The sequence below is a fragment of the Quercus lobata genome, chromosome 2 (assembly GCF_001633185.2).
Source record: "Quercus lobata isolate SW786 chromosome 2, ValleyOak3.0 Primary Assembly, whole genome shotgun sequence".
Lineage (NCBI taxonomy): Eukaryota > Viridiplantae > Streptophyta > Magnoliopsida > Fagales > Fagaceae > Quercus > Quercus lobata.
This window is the reverse complement of record NC_044905.1, coordinates 19,733,400-19,749,356: the sequence shown is the minus strand read 5'-3', so window position 1 is coordinate 19,749,356 and position 15,957 is coordinate 19,733,400. Positions and strand designations below refer to the sequence as shown.

Sequence of the window (15,957 nt, the reverse complement as noted above, 5' to 3'; positions counted from 1 at the left end):
TTTCCTTAAATGTATAATAATTAAGATTACTCCGAGATTAAAGGACCCACATTAAAAAAATAGAACATTGTTCTAAAAAAGAAAAGTGCATTCAACTTTATTTGGCTCCATATTGTGTCTTTACCAAACGACATTTCATCTATATTATGTATAGGAATATTAGTTCTTGAACAACTCAGCAAGACAAGTCACAATCATAACAGTGATACTATATATAATCACTTTTCTATTAGCCCTTTTGGCAGACCACCTAAACCTCTCCACCAACTAAAATAAGACCAAAAAAAATAAAAAAGGATGGGGAGAGATCACAGTTTATTTTATTGCACTCCATTGAGGAAGTAGTGAGAGAAGGGATCGAGGGTCTTTGAAAGCAAACCAATCCTCACATCAATGCCCCTGTTATCATTAGGATTCTGTATGAAGAATGCAACCTGTGGGATTGGAGAAACCAATGGAGATGCATAAGCTGCTTCTCCATGTAAGAGTGAGATCTTGTGGAATGGCATTCGGGTCCAATCAGAAACTATGGTCAGCTCCTTCAGAGGAGGGAGAGAACCCTGTGGTCCTTCAAGTGCATCAACATATGCATTCACGTAGTCATTGCTTATGGAATTCTTAGCTTCCCTTATTTTCTCAACTATGGTTTCATGGCTTTGTTCCTCCAATGCTCCTGCTGTCAACGCAACAGAGGCAAGCACATAAGCATTGCCACTGAAACCATTTGGTAGAGGCGGCACCATTTTGTTCCTTGTGTCCACAGCAAATTGCAAGCACACCATGGTTTCTTTCCTCACTCCTAAAGCCCTGGTCCTTGCCTGAATTGACAATCAATATTCAAAATTCATGTATAGGTTGTTAATTCTACATTACTGTCTTGTATACAGTGTATCCAAGTAATCATGAATCAACCAGTAATGTTACAAACCACAACAAATTTTCCTTTTTACCGAAAAAAAAAAAAAAAAAAAAAAACCCACCCCAAATTTTACAATTTTTGTTCACAGCTTGTGGAGGTGACAAATTTTGATTAGTGAACATCATCAAATGAAACCACTACTGACATCACTTTTATTATACACTAATCACAATTTAACACCACAACAATTGTGAAATTTGATATATTATTAAACAATGTATACAACAAGTCTAAGGATGAAATTTCACAATTTTTTTTAATAACAATGAAGATTGCATGTTATAATTGATGTATAATAAAAGTGGAATTAATGATATCCTCATAAGAAGTATTATATCTAATACAACTTAGCCATCTTAAGAAGAAAGTTGTGAATTTTTTATATTTACATCGTTAAGTGATCATAAAACTCCAAAACTCGTTATATTATTAGCTCAAACCTTTGTCACGGTTGATCCTGAGTTGTAATTATCTGACTATGAACTTTTCACACATGAGAAAGGACAAGATGCCAATCCTGTAAGATTTTATCTCACTTTTGGTGATTACAAATGGGACGCATCAGATATTGTATATACTTCTAAAACTGCTAAAACAACTTGTTTCCGCTCTATATACTTGTCTTGTCTGAACCTGAATCATTAGAATGCTGTCGAGCATATTATTACAAATGACTTATCTCGATAAATCTCATTAGCACTGAAAATTTGCCAAGTTGTCCTCGTCAGACCTTTGATACCGCATCATAACATATTGAGATCTAGGAATATTGGGGATTTGTAAAAATAATCAAGATTTACACACACACACAGCGGTCAATTTTTGTTGTATATAGAGCTGATACCTTGAAGCTGACAAGTCACAAGTCACAACTAGGTTTTCGCACATGTTTGCATAGGACCAACAAAAAATTTCTATCTTCATGGGTTTACGTCATAAATTACAAATTACAAACATTTTCATAGTCCATATGAAAGTGATGTAATACAAATTACAATCTATAACATTCACAAATTATGAAAAAATTTGTGAAATCTATATTTTGTAGCATTAATGGTTGTTTTTTCACACTCCTCTCTGGACACTTTTTTATTTGTACTTTTCAAGTCTAATGTAAACTCTTTTTTAACTTAATTCTTTTTCTTATAGAATTCTATTTCTTTTTTCTTTAATTCAGTTGTTACAATAAGCTATTAGAGGATTTAATCATTGGTTTTTTTTTTACAAGGTTTTCGTAGTAATAATAGAGACTAAACAAGATTGCTAAACTACAAAACTCTCAACAATATACTTTAAAATAAAAAAAAATAAAAAAAATTGAAGATCTTAAGTAAATTAGTTCCAGATATTAATGATTGCGCTATATTTTGTCTGGTAACTAGGTTGAAGATCTACAACTAAATCTACTCAAATAGTCTAAAAGCATAGTCTTATCATTAGTTCATTACTACAGAACCTAAATTTTAGTTTGGGAAAAAACTTGTATACAGTATGTTACATATACTTGAGTTTTTATTACTGAAAACATGAAATAAACACCCTTTTTTAGTTTATTCATCAAAAAACGAAGAGGGTGGAAAAGTTTTTAGCGAGTTGAAAAATTTACCTTCCAAAGGTGAGCTGCAACCACATCAAAGGATGAGCAAGTAAAGCTACCTCCTCTCTGACCCAAGACTTTCCTCTTCAAGCTTTCTATCATTGCACCACTTAGATGAAAGGTCCTAAAAAGGTAACTCTTCTGATTGGAGCTCCCCATGTCGGAGAGATTTTGATTATGAGTAGTAGCTTGCATTATCAACTGATATAGATGATCAATGGCTGCAGCCCTTGTCACTGAACCTGGGTTTTTGGATAACCTTGTAGCCATGTTTGGGGCTCTACAATTAGCCAACAGTGTTCCTCGCTCATGCACTGGTTTTTGCTGCTGCTCAAGACCTCCCTTTGCTTTCATTATAGCAGAATTAGAAGCCCATGCGCACAAGAAATCATAGGTGGCCGGTCCATCAAACAACGAGTGGCTTGCACCGAAACCTATTGAATAACCTCCACAACCAAACTTTGTCACCTACACCAACACCAACACCACTTTACTACTTAAGATTACCCACCAAAAAGAAAAAGAAAAAGAAAACAAAACCCTATCTATCACTTCAAAACCAGGTTCTTGATATTTATCCGGGGGGAAAACCAGATTCTTGATATCACTTTTGACTCACCTTTTCACTGTTTTCGATTGTGGATCTTACCATCAGTGCTCAAAAACAAGTTAGTGATGATATGTAATCAGTAATATTTCATATAATATGCTGGTTTTCTCGATAATTGTTACAATTTTATCTTAAGAAATTTTGAACAAGTTGTTGTGTCACCTTTGTTGTCCAGTGTGAAGGAAGCATGTTCCCAAAGGGCATGGAAATACATGTAGCTACCACCCTGTGTGTGACCAATATAATCAAATCTCTTCTTTTTTCGAGAAAACTGTTATCACAGTTGCTGGATGTGGAAGCCTTTTGGGTATAAATTTATGGACAAATATCGATACTATATGTTACAATTTAATTTCCCAAGAGACCAAAAAAAAAAAAAAAAAACCCTAATTAATGAAAGGTTTAGGGCCATTGATAATTTTGTAACAAACTTCATAAGTAAGGCTTGGGAAAACCATAGAAATGACTAATTTGATTTAAGGGCTTCAAGGGGAAATCTCACCTGAGCAACAACCAGAGGCATATTAGAGAAGTTTCCATCAAAAACAGGCTTGTACACCAATTTCTCCAAAAAGTCATTGTACTGAGAGAGGTCTCCAAGCTGTGAGATCTTAACTTGGGTCACTGCCTCAACTAGAATTGCACCATTATTGTTGCACCAGAGATCGAGCTTTCCATCGTTTCGGTTCGGGCAAAGTCTACCCGCTGCCGGGTACCAAACCGACAAGGTCTCCTCCAACCCAGATTTCAAGCTGCCAAACACAGAATTAAGTGACAAATTTTTGTTAGCATGAGATGGGTTATAAAAGAAAACCAAGTACATTAGAATTGGACACTGCCTGTCCAAGTTTGAGAGGTTCAAAACTTTTTGAGGGTGTAAAAGTTTTGGATACACAGGCACAGTCTTTGTAATAGAAACTGTTTGATAATTTCCATGTTGGGAGTCCATGTGAATGAGTGTGTGTATATGTGTGTGTGTGTGTCTTTAGCTCAACTGCTTGTAGCTTTAATTTGTGAGGGAGACACAAGAGAACAGCTTTCTAAATATAAGGAGAGAAAGCTTATTAGATTCCTAGGAGCTAACCTAAGTGTCTCTCGGAGATTTATTTAAATGTTCATGAAAATAAGACTGATTTGTAAAGCATTTTTTTGTTTGTTTTTTTAAACTAGTAAAATAAAAAATGCTTTGCATGGCACTGTTTTTCTAAGAAAAAAAATCCCCGTGGGTCGGCGACTGTATTACCTGGCTCGCACTGGAAGAGACTAGAGAGTGAGTGAGTGAGTGAGTGACAATGACCTAATACCTATCATCAAGTGGTGTAGAACTCTGATTGATCATGATCATCAGTCGGTGGGCCCACACGTACGTCTACTTTTGTGGGACCATCAAGAGCGCGCGCGGGGCTAACGTCCAGTCAGCCATCGAGCAAAGTCCAGAATTCTAGCTAGTCTGGCTTTCAGAACTCAGCAGTAAACTTTGATGTCATTGTTGAAGTGGTGAGTGTGACATATACATTGTTCATTGTAATCATTTAAAGCACTGTAACATGAGGAAAATCGTCCTCTATATCAGCTAAAGCATGCGAGCTTGTCACATCCAACAATTGGATAAACATTACATGTTTTCCTACTAATCTAATAAGTAAGGGGTAATATACTTTCCACGTGATCTCTTACGTAGGTTTACCTACGCACCATTTTTGAATTGAAACAATGAATATATTTTTTTTTTTGGAAACAAATTGAAACAATGATTTGAAATCATGGTTACTTCAAAATGGTAACTTCATGTCTCAATTTCAATTTAAAAATAAAGTGTGTAAAATATCTGTAACAGTTTGTGTATAATAAACATAATCCATAAGTTAAATTGGGTTCAAATCATTACATGTTTTTCTATTAATATATTATATTAGGTGATAGACAGCAATAATAGTATTCTTCATGGTTCCAAAATCACATCTTTCTTCCTTTTTCCTATTATATATCTACATATATATATATATATATATATTAAAATAAAAATTTTAAAAAAAAGTTTGAATCTGATATATCCTATTAGGGGGAGGCATGGGTTAGATTAGTTCGAATTGCTTCCATACCAATCACTCGATCCAATTGCTTTTGGATGAAAATTTTTTAAACTACCACATATTGAAAAGGGTCAAATACATTAATTAATTGGGATCCACTTTGAGTCAACGATTAGATCACTCAATTTCATTAGGTTGTGGATGAATGGTTGTTGAAAGAGGGAGATCAAGTAAATAATAGTGAGTGATAACAATGAGGCCAGATATGATATGGAGAAGACATCAAAAAGCTGGGTGGTGCCAATGAGGAGCATGGCAGAGGTGAAACTAGCAAGGGGGAGCAAAGGTGCAAGTCCATTGAGGGACAACAAAGGGGTAAGGCATGATAGTGGAAGAAGGGGGGGGGGGGGGGGGGGGGAACAATTCCAACAAATCCATCTATTATGGATCAATTCAATTTGGACCATACAAGTTAAGTTGGGTTACCAATTTTTCTGCTCCTGATCCCGACTAAGTATTCCGACAAATCCATCCATTATGGATCAATTCAATTTGGATCATACAAGTTAAGTTAGGTTACCAATTTTTCTGCTCACCCCTATATCTTGTTGTCCGAATTAAAGGTCATGCAACAATTATGAAAATAGTTATGAAAAATATTGTTTTCCTAATTTTACTCTTTCCCCAATTATCATATATAGTGATCACTCACAAATTTTATATTTGGAAAGGAAATCCAAAGAGAACTGGAATGAAACTTAATTGTTGTTTCAAGTGAAATGAAAAAAAGTTTACTTATGATTAAAATGTTATTCTCATATTAAAATAGTGTATATGGTACATTATTATTCCAATTAAAATTTTAAATCAATGACATGACATTATATGTTCTTTCTTATAATAATTAGTCTCAATTATAAACTAGAGAGACGCAAAAATGCAAAAAACTGTAGTGATGCACAAGGCCAGCAACGATCAAATTGAACATCCATATATATGTAGTCTTGCATTTACATGGTGGCAGTGGCAATTGAGAGTAGCTAACAAATTATTAACTCTGCAAGTTTGCTCCAACTTTTACCTGAGCAAATTGCTAGTGAGTTGCGAACCAAGCAAAAAGAGCAAAAGTGAACGATTATTCGACTGAAAATCTCCTAGGTTGAGTTTCAAAAGGTGGCTAACAGTGCACTAGGCGCTAGCAGAAGTGGGCTGACACCATTTCAATAGCGAAAAACTGTATGATTGTTGTGGCAAATGCTGGATTGCCATTTACTATGGAGGAGGATAAGCCAAATAGGAATAAGGCCCACAATACTCGATGTACTTTTGTTTGTTGGTCACAAGTTCAAGTGTTCAACAAGATTCTATACACTTGCATTACTATAACTCGTAGCAAACAACCAAAACAAAGAAAGCATTATTTTTTGTTTTCTTTAAGGGAGGAAAAAAAGAAGTAGAATAGCTAATTAATTTGTGGCAACAAAGGGATGTGGGGTTCAAGCCTGATAGAAAAACAGGTTGGCGTGTCTCGTTGAGAGAGAGAGAGAGAGAGAGAAAAAGAGAGGAGAGGAGGGATTAGGATTTAGGGGAGGGGGTTGGGAAGTTGCTGTATGCATCACAGCATGCGTGCATTTGAAGCCCAGACTTGTCTTTTCCTGTCTCTGCCTTTCCCAGCACTGCCCTTATTTCCAGGTCTAACCCTTTTTCTATTGACCTTCTCTCATCCACCCTTTTTCCCCTTGGCTCACATTGTTTAGTATAAAAAACCAGTCCTCCTTTTGGCAGTGCCTGAAGTTCCTATACCATATCTACTAGTATATAGCCATTATTTGTTTATCAATGGAATTTGTTCTTTTGCACTACTTGTAAAGTGTTTTCTTCTTTTTTATATGACATATTCACATTGGCAATCTATATAACATGCATGTTTTATGTGAACAACAAATTTGCATGCATGAGTATGGCTTATGCATGATAGCACAACAATTCTTTTAAGAACCCTCACCTTAGCAATATTTTGAAAATTTTTCAAATGTAAAACTTAACTACAATTATTATTAAGATATTAGATTCCCCAATTGAATTCTACCACATGGTTTTATTAATCAATAAAAAACAAACAATGTTATCAATTCTAAGAACAACTAAATTCAACTATATAATTTATTAGTTATTGCTACCATATTGTTGAATTTAATTTCAAAACTTAAGGTACTGCCCTAAAATATTGTACCTAAATTTGACTATTTCTAAATTATTGTAAGCTCTTTTGCAAGATTTGAGTCTTGTATAAAAGCAATGCTATACTTTTTCTTTTCTTTTCTAGAATGGATGCTCATTGATGGGCTACACATAATCAGAAGTACCTCTTGGTCCTCTCTTATACCCCATCAAAGTGTTGGAGAGATAAAATCTTGGGGAGACTCCATATGAGGCCTTTGTATAATATATATATATATATAGGAAAACAACTTAACCCAAAAGTATAAGCCCATGGGTTTGGACCCCAAATATTATATTCACCACTTATTCTTGTTATTAATATCTATTGTGAGACTTCATTACTTAGCTAATAACCACACCACTCATACATGAATATTCCAACAAACATCCCTTCATGTGTGAGCTTTTTACTAAGTCACTTGTGGTTACGTTTTATTCTCCCCTTGAATGAAATTTTTTTTCATAACAATCCAAACCCAATGTCATGTATTACCATCATCAATATTAGTATTCCTTGCATACTATGTGTTAGGGACATATTTTATGTAATTGGCTAATCTTTTGACAAAATATACTTTACTTATGTAATTGGATAGATCTAGGATGGGTTTAAAACTTCAAGAAACATGCTGTTCAAGTCAAGTGTTAAAGCCATGAAGATCTGACCAAGAAACAGGTGAAAAAGAGTTGTTCATTAAAGCTTGACAACAATCTTGACAAAAAGACTTCTATCGAGATTTAAAGTTGAAACTCGACACAAGCTGTTTCTGTCGGGACTTACGAAATCAAAAATTTTAGATTTGATTTTTGGCCCATGCTGAAATATTTATATAGGATTTCTTTTCTCACAACTCGAGACATATATAATGATTATTTTAAAGGCCGTCACATATGCAGAAAGTGCCTAAGTTCATTATTCTCTCTGAAGAAGCTACTGCGTCTTTACGCTAAGGGTTTTGTGATCAAGGAGCTTCCTGATCTTCATTGTTAATGAACTAAAAAACTTTGTAACCAACAACCTCTTCTAGTTGCTAGAGTTAGTCACGTATTGAGATCCGTGCATCATTGGTTAGTCACGTACTGAGATTCGTGCATTGAACTGAAAGATTGCAACTACAATACAAATCTAATTGGGTATTGAGGTAAGGGTTCAACTGTAGGTTGATATTTCGGGATAGGCTAAATGATTTGGTAAGATTCCTTATACTTATAATTGTTTGTGATTGATAATAGTGGATTCTTGGGAATGGTAACCTTAAAATCACCCGATGGGGTTTTGCCTCAGTGCTTTTTCCCATTTGTAAACAAACTGCCTGTGTCAAATTTATTTTCCACTGCATTTAGATAATTTGGTGATTTTTTTGTGCTGCCACACTATTGCATGTAATTAAACCTAATTAATTAACTTCAGTAATTAATTAATTTGCAAGGGGTCAATTCATTTTAACCCAACACTATAGGAGTCTTTGACATGAACAATCACCTTAACTCACCACTAATAGAACATTTACTTAAACATGAGTCGAGCTGACATAAGAGTCTTTCTCGTTCTACTTGGTGCGACTCATTAATGAAAACTTACCAAATTGAGCCATTAGCTCTAGTAACACTTGTTGAGGAAACTCTAATTGAGGGGTTGGTATAACATTAAGAAATACCAATTGATCCAAAAGTTTAAGCTAATGGATTTGGGCTTGTTCTATTATATTAATTCTTCAACCTTTTTACGTTTTCTATATGTGAGACTTTCACTCACATATATACACCCAAAAATCTCCCCCACACATGTGAGTCATTGCCTTTTTGTTGGTTTCGAGGCCTTTTTTTAGACCACGAACAAGCCCTAGTAGCTCCCTCTTGTCTATGGCTTTTTCCTTCTCTTACGCTTCATCAATGGTCCTCTCGTACACCATCCTTGGTAACCACATGTCAACCCCACATGCTCATCCATGGGAACCTTGTACATTCACCCATTATAGGACCCTCATGTTGCGTCATTTTTCTTTGATTTAGCATCATTGAAAATATTATTTTGTTAAGTCTTTTTCCAAGATCATTTGTGTGGCTTTTATGGGCTTGCCTTGTGTAATGCACAATTGTATGGGCTCCAAGTACGCACACCATGTCCTTACTCCAATTGCAAAAGGGACTTTGATAATCTTGCCATCTTTTCTACATGTCACTATGTGCTCTGATATCACTTGTTGAAGAAATAACATCTTTGGGAGACTCTATAGTTGAGACCTTAATATGACATATAGGGACACAACCTAAGCCAAGAGGATGATATTAGTTTTAGGCCTATGAGTTTGAACCTAATTATGTTATATTAACTTCTTCTTTTTGTAATTAATATTGAATGTGAGACTATTACTTACCTAACCACACCACTCACACTTGAATATTTCAATACAAAGTAAAAGCAATTGTTTCAATTCTAAGTCCCTTGTTGAAAGACAGAAGATTTCACCAAAGAATAACCTGACATTTACAAGTCAATTAATGTCAATACTTCATAGATAGCATTCTATGGTTATTTACGGATGTCATTTTTCAACGATAAGGTCTTATTATTTTGTATACATGCATTAGTTTTCTCTTATAAATCCCCAAGTATAGTTAATCCAAATCAAAATTATTAGGATTTAGATTAACAATATCCGTTGACATTGTAATAAACATGGGCTATAATACTTGGGCAAATTGGGAAGAAAAGTCAAGTCTTGAAGTTGCTCGAAGAAGTGCAAACTGTAAATTTTCACTCAATCGAAACCTCATCTCACTCAAGCAAAACAATAATTTAATAAGTTGATCTGTCCTTTAAGCGAGAATGTAGGCTTTGTTTTTCAATACCTCTAGGAAAAGAAGTGTTCCACCTTGTTTAACCAATTTCTAAATACAACAAAGCACGACTTTTCAACCTAAGAAGGCTACTATACCTTGAGCCTCTTGAGAGCATTCCTTTGTTTTCAAAACTTCTTGTTCTAACTCTTGGCTTTGCACCCCCAAGGATTCATGGTATACCTTCAACTAAGAACCTTAAAAACCCATGCTTATTGAAACCAAAAAGTTATTTATCTTGTATCAATGCATGCATTGAGGTCCCAAAGTTCCAACATGAAGCAAACGTGTCATTCATGAAGGAATTCATGTAAAAGAAGTTTAGCGGTTATGAAGTTATGTGAAGTCAACAAGTTAACTATTTGGCCAGTAAGATCTAATTACTATGATTTTGTGAGTTCTGTAAATTCCTTTTATGGTAAATTGTCTTGTGGGTACATTACTTCTGTTATTCCGTAGTGGTTTTTCCATTATTGAAGAAGTTATTGTTTTATTTTTCACTTCATTATTAAATTTTAAAATTTTTTATGTTATTTAATTTATTGCATTATTATTATTACTTTGATTGATTTGGTTATTATAGAAATTTGTAACTCTAGCATTTTTCTTTATAAATTATATATATGAGAAATGTTATGTGCATAATATTTTCAAAACACTTTCACAACAAATAATATGTGGCAAGTTATTATGAGTAAACAAAAAAGTAATTTAAGTTGTAAATTTAAATTAAAACCAATAACAACTTACTACCTATGATTTGTTATAAAAATGTTATAAACATAGCATCACTCTAATATATTGCTTTATTGCTTACTAAAGCTTAACTAAAGTATAAACTTGTTTGAATTTTCATTGAATAAGTTGTATTGGGGTCAGAATAGAATTTTTAAAATTAATTATAGCAATTAATTCTTCTCCTAAGTTTTACATAGTTCACGTTAATTTTCCAGTAGCTCAAGATCCGAATATTGAAGCTAATTCAGAAATTGTTTTCGACCAAACAATTTCTAGTGATGTCAAATAAGATGGGTACTTATTCTCATGCTAGCGTTCTATCGGAATTATTCTCTTCATTTTCTTATAGGTTCAATTCATGAACCTGAGTATATGTCATTGTGCTTGTTTGTGAAGACATGTAGTGCATGTTAATGCGTGGACATATAATATATTTATATACAATGCTTTTTCTTACTCATATTCTCTTTTCTTTTCTTTTTTTTCTGGGGGGGAAAGCTTTTCGTACTCATATTCGCTCAATATCTTTTTCATGGGGAAAACTACAATTATAATCATTTGGCGCAGTTCATCTCTATGTCACTATTCACAGTGCTTTTTATGCAGGGATGTACGTGGTAAATTTGTCCGTTCATAAAACTTATGTATGAAGCAACATGACATAGAATCACAGATATATATATATATATATATATATATATATATATGCTAGTAGGCTCAATAGAGAAAAGAATATAATTATTATTTGAAAAAAAAAAAAAAAGATAGAGAAAAGAACATTCTTTTACGAGATAGTGTATACAGTATAGAAATAAAAACAAAAACAAACGTTTTAATATAACTAGTCACTAACCCGTGCGATGCACGGAAAAGCTATTAATAACTTAATATGAAAATATATATATATTTATATCATGGTATAAATTATATACCAAACCAATAAAATCTATCATTTACAAAGTAATAAAATCTATCACATACAATGAGATATCATGAGATCATATTTAGAAAATATATAACTGATATAAGTATACTCCAATACAATTAATTACATGAATATAGTTAATTCCATACTCATTCAATCAAATATCTTTCATAAATTACATTAATCGTTCTTGATGTCCAAGATGTATCTAAATTCTAACATTGCCAGTAAACAAAGATGCTAGACCTCAATGGGATTAAAAAGGCAACATAATGCAAATTTACACAATTTCTGAAATCATTATTTCCACTATTGAGAGAGAGAGAGAGAGAAAGGTGACTGTTGTGTTGCATCTCTTAAGAAGAATCTACCCTGTACATTTTTTTTTATATGTAATCGACAAATAACAAAATAGATGTACCACATTTAGAGTATGCACATTTCTGGGATTAAAAGTAAAGGAAAATAAGAAAATGAACCCACCTAAAGTTTTTTGCTCTCCCTCTTGATATTGACTTTTCCAACATCTTCCAAAATCAAATTTATGTTCTCCTCCCTGTAAGGCATAAAAATTAATATTTGACCAAATTTACATGTATTTTAAAAACAGGTACATGGAAGCAAAACACAATTAGTGAAAACAGAAAATGCTCTAAACCACAAACTATATTTTTGAAACCGGTTTGAATTTCAAATAAGTAATTACAAAAGCATCAGTATGTAGCTTTTCAATTTTACCTTCATGACTCTTTTACAATTTTTTGCTATATATATAACCAAACTTAGTCATTTATAACATATCATTGATATACGGTTTACTAAATACTCTTCTTAATAGGAATTGCTAGTCATGTCATCTAGCTAAAACTTCCATTTAAATTATCATCTCCAATCACCCTTTGAAATCTCATGGTTGCCTTTGCTTCTTGCCTAGTAGGACAGCACAAATTTATTATCCCACCTGCATCCATATTAAAACACACAGTAAACAAAAGCAAACATACAAAACACATAATCTTTCATGTAGTTGTTTAATTTCTCTAAACAAATGCCAAGTTAATGTTAATGTCTCAAATTCGATTAGTAAACACTATGATACACACCTATTCCAAACTTAAACACGCAACCAATTCTACCAATACATGTAACCTTGCATAACTTAAGTTTGTGTCCATAACTCTCAACTTTCTTGACCCTAAAACCCATCCCAACAATTTGCATTAAACAATCACCGCCCAGAAAAATTATCTATTATTATTAGCAAAATTTTCCCATAATTTCTATCTAAAAAATGCTTCCACCATTACCATGTATTTCCAAATAAGTTCTCACGCAACTTGTAGGCTTATTAATCAGTAATTAGCTATCTGCATATATCATAGAATACTTTCAACCTAGCAACAATGATAACGCAAATCGTAAGAAATCCTACCTAATTATGCTGCTATTTGAGGGAGTACAAATAAACATAGATCTTGTGTGACTTCCATGGAGAACTTCTCTGCTAGAGTGCTAGCATTCTTCAAAATGGGCTTCCAAATTCTTAGATGTGTCTATAACATGAACATTACTCTAAATAGGTGAGTAAACAAAGCATCATAAACAATAAACTATACGCAAAGTACATACGATATAGAAAACTAACCAAATTATAGTCTAACTCATTTATCCTAAAATTTTCAAACACATGCTAACAAATAGATATTGATATAAAATATTCACCTTGTAACAAAACTTAATAAGTCTCAAACACACATCTTTAATAGCTTTAAATGAATTTGTCATAATTGTATTTAAGCTATGGCTCAAGCAATAAGAGGCAGCAAATATGATTTCATAAAAAACTATTCTCTTCTTGTCTAATAATGTTTAGGAGGGTTGTCGCCTTGAATTCAACTAAATTCTCTCAAATCATATTTAACAACCAAGAACGAAACCCTAAATCATATTTAACATCCCAAATTATAGAACAAAATAAAAACTTACCGGTAATGTTTGCGGAGAGAATCTGGTCAGATGGTAAAGACTCAAAATCAAAAACTTTCTGCCACTAAAGGAGTGGGTGGCTGGCGCCTGCGGACTATAGTTTAGGGGTTTAAAGGTAGAGAAGGGACAAAGATTGAAGGTAGAGAAGGGACAAAGATTGGACTATAGTTTACGCTTTGAGCTTTGTTTTTTAAGGGCTGAAATTTTTGGGTTTTTTTTTTTTTTTCCTTTTTGATAATGCCGATTGTCTCTACACCCAATCGTCCCCTAACAAATCCTTGGCTTCTGACCTGAAAACAGATATTAAAGAAGCACCAATATTCACAGGCAAGAAAATCATTCAAGATTTAAAAAGAATTCTGATAATATGTACACGACCTACCTGCGCATAGATCTGACCATATAATGAATATTATTCATGAGACATAAATGGGTCAAAGCAGGATCTTTATACTGCTTAGCTTTTCCATCCAAATTGGTTTGAAAAGCCTACATTATTCTTATTGTTATTGAGGCCAATTGCGAACCCGTTTCATCTTTGTTATCAAATTCTATAAAATGCTGCTTCACGGTTGATTGATAGCTGTAAGCTTTGAGCTTTGTTTTTTAAGGGCTGAAATTTTGGGGTGTTTTTTTTTTCCTTTTTGATAATGCCGGTTTGAAAATTTTGGGTGTTTTTTTTTTTTCCTTTTTGATAATGCCGGTATTTTTTTTAGTCTTAAAAAGTTTTTTTTTTTTTTTCCTTTTTGATAATGCCGGTTTGAAATTTTGAGTGTTTTTTTTTTTTCTTTTTGATAATGCCAGTTTGAATTTTTTGGGTGTTTTTTTTTTTTATTTCCTTTTTGATAATGCCAATTTCTTTTTTAGTCTTAAAAAGTTTTTTTTTTTTTTTTAATTCTATAAAAAGCTGCTTCACGGTTGATTGATAGCTGTAAGCTTTGAGCTTTGTTTTTTAAGGGCTGAAATTTTTGGGTGTTTTTGCCGGTATTTTTTTTAGTCTTAAAAAGTTTTTTTTTTTTTTTTTTCCTTTTTGTTAATGCCGGTTTGAAATTTTTGGGTGTTTTTTTTTTTTTTTTTTGATATTGCCGGTTTGAATTTTTTGGGTTTTTTTTTTTTTTTCCTTTTTGATAATGCCAGTTTTTTTTTAGTCTTAAATTTTTTTTTTTTTTTAATACTGTGCTGATGTGGAAAATTGTGGGAACTTCAAAAGTTTCGGTTTTATATATATATATATATAGATGATGTCGTGGTGCTCAAGTGATAATTACATCATTTATGGTATCTCATATCTATATTTTGAATCTCACCTCCATTCTCCCACTATATATCTATCTATCCAACAAATAAAATCATGACAAAATTTAGTTACAAAATTGGTTGTAGACTAAAACTACAACTTTACTCAATAAAATAAACATTACTATATATTTTGAAAATCTAACCGTTGAATTGCATATTCTTTATACTCTTTATACACATGTCAAAATTTATGTCAATCTAATATTATTTACTATATGATCTAGAAACTTATATTTTATGTATAATTTTAAACTATAAAATTTGCAATTTAAATAATTTATTAATGGCATAGTTTTTTTTTTTTTTTTTTGGATGGGATCTTTAATTTTCTAGAAATTTTGCAAGTATGGAAAATATAAGAAGAAAATGAATTTGTCAAAATTTACCTCCAATAAGAAGATATTGAGTAAGATTGTAGTATAAGGCTACAATTAATTTTGTAGTTAAACTTTGTCGATAATATAGAATCTACCTAAAATAGTGGCATAACAAAGATTTTTCTATGTAATTGTAAACTTTAACTTCTTCTTTTTTTAAAGAAGGAATGTAAACTTTAAATTAAAGCATATATATATATGAGTTATTTTTTTCAATATAATGAGATTTCATATTTTAAAATCTATATTTTCTATCGCTGGAGAAATTTATTCATACAAAGAAATATTACTTTAATCAATTTCAAAATTCTTAAAATTATTGTATCAAAAAAAAAAAAAACTCTTAAAATTATAATCTCATATTTTTAAATTGACTTTCTAACTTGAGTTATGTATTAACTACTAAAGA

The 15,957-nt window shown here is 32.5% G+C and overlaps 1 protein-coding gene across 1 annotated transcript; it reads right to left on the bottom strand.

Annotated features, from left to right (window-relative positions):
- Window positions 1-73: 73 nt before the first annotated feature.
- LOC115974880 (brassinosteroid-related acyltransferase 1) lies at window positions 74-4,270 on the bottom strand. Its single transcript, XM_031095426.1, has 3 exons — window positions 3,629-4,270; window positions 2,526-2,984; window positions 74-818 (listed from the first exon to the last, which is right to left on the bottom strand). The coding sequence occupies exons 1-3, from the start codon at window positions 4,073-4,075 to the stop codon at window positions 321-323; spliced, it is 1,404 nt and encodes a 467-aa protein (XP_030951286.1). The 5' UTR covers window positions 4,076-4,270; the 3' UTR covers window positions 74-320.
- Window positions 4,271-15,957: the final 11,687 nt, after the last annotated feature.

What these genes read in the sequence shown, in the direction of transcription:
- LOC115974880 (XM_031095426.1), bottom strand. Translation starts at nt 4,075, where the DNA reads ATGGACTCCCAACATGGAAATTATCAAACAGTTTCTATTACAAAGACT. An exon ending in TGCCTCTGGTTGTTGCTCAG is followed by an intron (nt 2,985 to 3,628) that starts GTGAGATTTCCC and finishes GTGTTGGTGTAG; the next exon opens with GTGACAAAGTTTGGTTGTGG. An exon ending in TTGCAGCTCACCTTTGGAAG is followed by an intron (nt 819 to 2,525) that starts GTAAATTTTTCA and finishes TTGTCAATTCAG; the next exon opens with GCAAGGACCAGGGCTTTAGG.